General features: G+C 39.4%; 1 protein-coding gene across 1 annotated transcript in view; it reads right to left on the bottom strand.

Annotated features, from left to right (window-relative positions):
* The window catches only part of CDK6 (cyclin-dependent kinase 6), a 128,281-nt gene that overhangs the window by 24,886 nt on the left and 96,577 nt on the right, over window positions 1–6,818 (bottom strand). Inside the window, exon 4 of the mRNA XM_009330512.1 lies at window positions 5,793–5,902. Within this exon, the coding sequence (XP_009328787.1) occupies window positions 5,793–5,902 (110 nt within the window). The remainder of the gene's footprint in view (window positions 1–5,792; window positions 5,903–6,818) is intronic.

Below are 6,818 nucleotides of genomic sequence, written 5' to 3'. Positions count from 1 at the left end.
TTCGCTTGTGCTACACAGTCGCACGAAGACCAGAAGAGAGACACTGTGAATTCCAGCCTCAGCTCTTCAACTGACGGTTCTTCATATCTCCCACATACTTGTTATGAATGAAAGTCTTATTTTGAATGAAAGTCTCAGACTCCTGGGGAGTTACCTGTCGAGGTTTATTTCACAGATAAGACAACTAAAAGCTTGTACAGGATCACTGAAAGAAGTGCAAGGAATGGACGCTGGGACAACACTACGCAAATCCCTCTCCTCCTTGCCAGTTTGCAACACCGTCCTTTACAGAGATCACTCCAACTAAGTGCTGTACTATGCACATTAACAGAGATTAGCTCCGCCACTCTTTGTGCCACTCTCGCACTGAATTGTTTCTAGAGAGGTTACAACCCCCTTTGAAGTCAGGGTTAATTTCAACAATGATTTCAGTGAAGCCAAGACTTTACCACATGATCCAGCTAAAAAGACGTATTCTTTTCACTCAGTGATAGAAGTTCAAACTTTCCTACCCAGCTTCAGGTTTTGGAGACAGCTTAAAAACAGGAGTTCCTGTTACACTGGGCCATTTTCTTCTGCAACCACTTGACCGTATTTATCCCACAAAGCATTAACTGAAACTTAAGCTGCAGAGCCGACTGCTCTTCCCTCATTCACAAGTAGAGGTGGAATCCAGGGACAGGTGGGTGCCCCGTCTCCTTCCACAGACCTATCCTACCACCTGGTTCTGGAGTTGACACAGAAAAAGTACATGCAATGGATCTGACGGCTGCATTTCAAACTCTACTAATAACCTATAGCTTGTTTGGAAAGGGGAATAAAGATTTACTATATTTTAGTGTGAAAGATGCTTTACAATTACTCTATACTGTAAGACATTGTATCTAAGAACGAATGTGTGTATTGCTAGTTTTTCTAAACCAGTTAAATGTTTTATGATTAAAGGCATCCTGTAGGTCCCAAATCCAGTGCTCACATGACAGCCTGATCACCAGACCAGGCTCTAAGCTTTGATTTTATCACACCTGTATACGTTACCTAGAGCAACAAAGTGCTGGGCCCATGGCTTTTCTACACACAATGATGTAACTCCTCTAATTGGACAAATTTATACCATTGAAAGATGACTTATATGCCTATAGCTTGTTTCCCTATGTCCGTTGTTTGTGCCCACCAAGGAACTTGTCCCATCGCAGGTATTTTAGTAGATCCACACATCTCATCTGCTGCTACAATTTTCAAGCATAGTTGGTAATGCAATAACTGGCTCACATATATTAGGAGCTGGCAGAGTAAGCTGAAAAATGAGACAACCGCTAAAAACATGATTTAATATTTAAAAATTAATAAATAATAACCTCATGCCATTTGTGCCAATCTTGTGGCCTACGAAATTCTGGGACTGATGATCTTACCAACAGCAGGCTGATTAAAACACCATGGAGCTGGTGCATGAACGGTCTCAGTAAGAAGCCCATGTGCATGGAATTAATCTCCCTCTTGGCTGGATGAAACTTGGGGTACCGAGATAAAACTGTTTTATTTTTGGTTTGGGGAGGTGGAAAAGGTTTTTGGGAGGGGACTGTCTTTCAAGTTTGGGGTTTGAATTGGTACCTGTAATGTTTGTGAAGATTGCACATGCAGTCACAACACTGGCCACTCTCAAATGTATGACTTCTTCAGCTTGACTGGGCTGTGAATGTAAAATAGGCTACAAAAACTGATGGCCTCTTCTGATGATTTTTAGCTCTATATTTACTACAAAGGAAGACAAACTCAGTTGCTTGTGCAATATTGTAGTTAAACTTGCCTAGCTGGAATTATTATATAGATATCTGACCCATTAGTCCCACATACACACCTACTAACACCCTACTCTGTGCAGGATTGAAATCTCATAGGATTGTGGCTTTGAAGACTGAGCATCTATAGATGCACTAAGAACTAAGCATGGAAACATTTTGACATTTTTTCTCAAGACTGCCTACTCAGAAGAGAGTCCAAAACTGGTGATCCCTGCTTTCTTTATAGATCATTTCACCCAGATTCAGATTCCAGCCTTCTTCCCCTCTCACACTCATTCACCTTGATTAAGTATTACCTAATCCAAGCAAGAAGAGAGACAGTCCCTTCTTCCCTAAAACACTGGTCATGGCTTCTTGCTTTGGAGCCGCCTGCAGTCCTTGAGCCAGCTGGAAGAGTTTCCTGTATCCAGACAGAAGTGGATGCTACTCCCATGTTTGCCTTTCTCTTTAATGAGTTGTTCACTGAGTAAGAGGTACAAGGCCCTTTCCTACTGGCCAGGAAAATGCTCAGCCTCAGAGTGAAACCTTTTTATAGGCAATCCTTATTTTTACCTAAACATAAAAAAAAAATGCTAATCTTCTTGCTGTGCCAAAGGATGCCCCCATGCCATCGGACCCCCGTCAGTCCTGCCAGCTGTATCTCTGAAGGATTCTGTGATATGGTAGCAAGCCATAACATACCTTACAATTTTCCTTACTGGTTATTGTTATCAATGCACCATAGCTTTTAAATCACAAAGAAAACAGTCACTGTGACAAATACATTTACACTTTCATTAGATAAGGACAGTCTATCCAAATGTGTCTAGAAGTCACTGCAACCTACTTAATTAGACAGGAAATTTAAAAACTGAAACTACCATATAAGGAAATTTTCAAGTAATGCTTTATTTGGGGGTGCTCTCATCGGCAGTGCACATGGACAGAAAAAGATGCACAAAGCAGAATAGTTTCGGCATACATAACACATACACCTGCCTACTGAGCAATTTATTGCTGAGCTATAAGTAGAGTAGGATCCTTGGGAATCTGTGCAAGGGGTTTCAGGATACAACTTTTGTGCATTCATGTATGCAGAAGCCTACAAATCTGCACCACAATTAAAATGTCTATGTTTTAAATATAGCTATGACTTTATACAAACCTCAGATTGCAGGAGGACCAGAGTCCTCAGCTGAGAAGTGTCATTTGTTTAGCTGAGTCAGCCAAGATGAGAGAAATGTTCAAATTTACTCTAGGTGTATCTAGACAGAGATATATTTATTTTACTTTTTGTGTCTGTGTATTCCTTTATACACTTGTGTGTATTTCCGATCTATTTCTTAAACAAGTACTCTGTTTGCATTTGTCTTAAACTGTTTTGGATTAAGGGTGATTTAAATTAAATGAGGTGCCTTCCACTTAGAGACACAGCAATCTGTAACATAGGGGCCGGACCATTCATACAGAGCTCACCTTTCTCCTACACTTGTCCAAACCTACAGCACCCTGACCGTGTTTGTAATAGCCTACAAACCTATATTCTAGCAAACTCAAACTGTCAGACATCTTCTTGGCATAAACAGGATTCTGATATGTTTGGTGATGCTGTGTAGTGGTTTATTTTGAAACCCATTCCAGTGAAGTCTCCATAATATAGAAAAACCCAGAGCAGTCTCAGTACATTTCTTAAAAATGACAGAGCTTTAAAATCTTACAAAGGGAAAAGAAAAGAGTGGGAAAGAAGGCAACAAGTACCCAGTAAGACAGTAAAAAGAAAAGGTTGTCTTAATGTCAAACCAACATCTACTTCTAAGTTTTAGCTGCATTCTCGTACTCTTATCCTATCAACACCAGTGGAAATGCAGATCGGTGATTACCCAAGGGCACTACCATTTTCCAGCAGAAATAGCTGTTGCATTTATTCAATCTTTTGGAAATAATCCATGGAGTTTGCAAAATTTTACAGTTTATTGCTACCAAGGTCACAGTAACATGGGTTTTCTTTTGCAATCCATCAGGAGAATCAGAAAGACAACATATATCATACAGAGAGTATTGCAACATTAACCCAATACAACAGTCCATGGAGATAGCATTCAGTGCTGTTCATTGTAGCTTTATGGCAATGAGCCCTGGGATTAGTCTTCCAAATCATGCTTGTATACTGAAGTATGTGAAAGTCGTATTGTTTCCAATGAAACAACATAGTACATACAGACTTGGCAGATTCCTGACCCCTACAGTTTTTGACAGTGTCCCAAATTTAGGACTGAGAATGTCAGACTGACCCTGCATTTGGCAAGAATAATAGAAGTCCTGGTTTTATCAAACTCTGCTTCAAGTCAGATCTCATTTCCATTAAAAAAAAATCTCTGATTTGGTAATATTAATGTAATATTTGCATTTGTAAACAAGTAGAAAATTTAACTGTCCCTAATTTAATTTACTGTGTTGGATTTGGAGAGTCAGTGAGGCTCATACATCATAAAAGGAAAAATAAAATTAAATTGGTGGTGCTTGTATAAGGCAATATTTCTTATCTGTCTGAATACTGCAAATTAAATGAGAAAAAAATGAGAGTTTTGAGCACATAATAAAGTTCTGTGTTCAGTTGTTTGTCCTGTATCACTCTTATTGCAAATGCTAAAATGAAGTTGTTGATGCTGCTATTTAAGTCGGAAAAAATATCAATGGCTTAATGCTATTGTGAACCTGGCAGTATTTGGGATAAGACTAAATCTTTAAAAGTTTGCAATGGAGGGTTTAATTGATACTCCTAAAATCCACATTCCTTTTTTCTCTCATTTTCTGACCTCATTTCTGAGTCAGACAGAGAGGGTGGAGTATAATAATTCTACCCAGGCCGTCTGACCAGGCAAGAAGCCCAAGAAAAATGATTTTTCCATATACTAACATTAATAAGTAGTAGAAACCCAAAGTAATTTTGCAAGACTTCAATTAGTATTTTGAACTTCACATTGTATAAATTAAATAGTTGTTTCTCAAGGCCCTTGCAGTATGGCTTCTCCTTGTAAATTATACTGATTTTGGTTTTTAGGCCACCCGGTATATAATTTTCTTTCACATTTTCTTTATGTATATTCTTTGATTTCACAGTGGGCGTTACAAAATGCTATACTGTTTCTATACGGAGATCACCCAGGTGAAGACAACATACACTTTTTGCAATAAACTCAACCAAAATGCATGTGATGACTGGGTTAATATCGAGACAGATTTATCTTGTTAGGGTTCTTGGGGGTTTGTTCCTCTCCACACCCTACATGGTACAACCTCCATATTAGTGTCCTTCCATGGGGAAAGACCAGTACACAAGTGCTCCTCTCATATTCAGAACTCATCTGCATCCAGCTGTAATATTTTGTAGCAATACAGTTCTGATAGCCAATTTAATTGAATCAGCCAAAAAAAAGGTCTTTTATCCGGTTTTTTTGGACTACATTTAACATCTCTGTTACCCTACACTCAGGCTAAATAGCTTACTCTTAAAAAAATCCTACCTCTGTTTCCTACCTCTAGAAATCAACTTTACAGTGACTTCTGAGATCTCAAATATGCCAAGAGGGGACTATGAGCAAACACCTGACGCTCCAATGCACAAACTCCAGAGCAAGAAGACTCTGCTGACCACCATGCCCTGCCTTCCTCAGGGTAAATCCTTTCTAGAATCCAGCTTTACTCAAATTGATCAACAGCCTCTCCAGCCCACTTTTATCTGCATTTGGATTCAGGTGTAACATGAATACAACAATGCTCATACAGGCTTCACCAAGAGCTGAGGCAGACTCCCATCAAAAAAGAAAGACTCCAAGATGGCAACAAGTATGAATTCGCAAAAGGTATTTACATTTTGTACTGCAAATAAAGCAACCTATCAGGCCTTTCCAATATAAACTTGGTCCAGTGTATTGTACCAGACATTACTGCACATTTTTTCAAATTTCAAATGAAAAACATGAAGAAAATAAAACTATTATTTCTTACTTTCGACGGAACATTTCTGCAAATATGCAGCCAACGCTCCAAAGATCAACTGGTGTTGCATAGCTGGACTGAAGCAAAACTTCAGGAGCTCTATACCACAAAGTAACGACCTGTAAAACAAAAAGGAACATAAGAGAGAGCACACTTAGCTACAGAATTACAACCTCCTAAGTGTTGTGTATACAGCTCCCATTTACTTTAATCCAAATTGTCAAATCTCACAGATTAGGGCAAACTGGTTTGGCCAGTGCATAGAAAAGGGTCCTGTATGGAATATCTCAGTATGGATAGCTGCAGTGATGATGAGTCAGGAAGTGAGACCACTTCTTGTCAAGAACAGTGCAGTTCAGGGTACAACAAAAATACAATATCAGAGTACAGGGTTGGTGATATCACAATATCACAGCACACTACCAGAACAACTCTTTGAAGCTTTTGCAACTTACAGACCCCAAACACTTTCCAGTGGAGGTCTGGACTCTCCGTAGAGCAAATGTTAGTCTGTTGAACAAGGCCTCCTTTTCTTAAGCAACTTTTGTGGACCCCTTAGATGTAGTCACCAGAGCCAAACTGGAAGCAACTAAGCTAGGGAATACTGTGGGTTTATCCATAGGACAAATCAGAACCTGTAGCCCATGTCTGTCCTAAGCCCTTCACAGTTTATGTATTATTTTTTGTAAAAGAAATGGGGTTAGCTCACGTGTATGGGCCAAAATGGGTAAACATGTCTGACCTGTCTCAAAAGTTCTCTCTGAAGAAACTGAAGAAATTATAACTTATTTTTTTATCAGTTAGATACAGATTAAGTCAAACCCTCCCCAAAGCTGTCCCTTACCAAAGGCATTCAGTGCTGTCCGCTGTGGTTTCCTCACACACAGAGGTAGCTTAAACTGCCAGTTTTCAACTAAGCAACACAGCACAGGCATCCTTGGCAGATTCCTGACCTTTATAGTTGTGTGACTGTCTCTGCCCACGTGCTGCTGGTTAGACCAGCACTAACTTCTCTCACATTTTATTTCCAAATAA

This window comes from Pygoscelis adeliae, unplaced genomic scaffold, assembly GCF_000699105.1.
Source record: "Pygoscelis adeliae isolate BGI_AS28 unplaced genomic scaffold, ASM69910v1 Scaffold27, whole genome shotgun sequence".
Taxonomy (NCBI): domain Eukaryota; kingdom Metazoa; phylum Chordata; class Aves; order Sphenisciformes; family Spheniscidae; genus Pygoscelis; species Pygoscelis adeliae.
The sequence above is the reverse complement of the archived record's forward strand: the minus strand, read 5'-3'. Positions and strand labels throughout refer to the sequence as shown.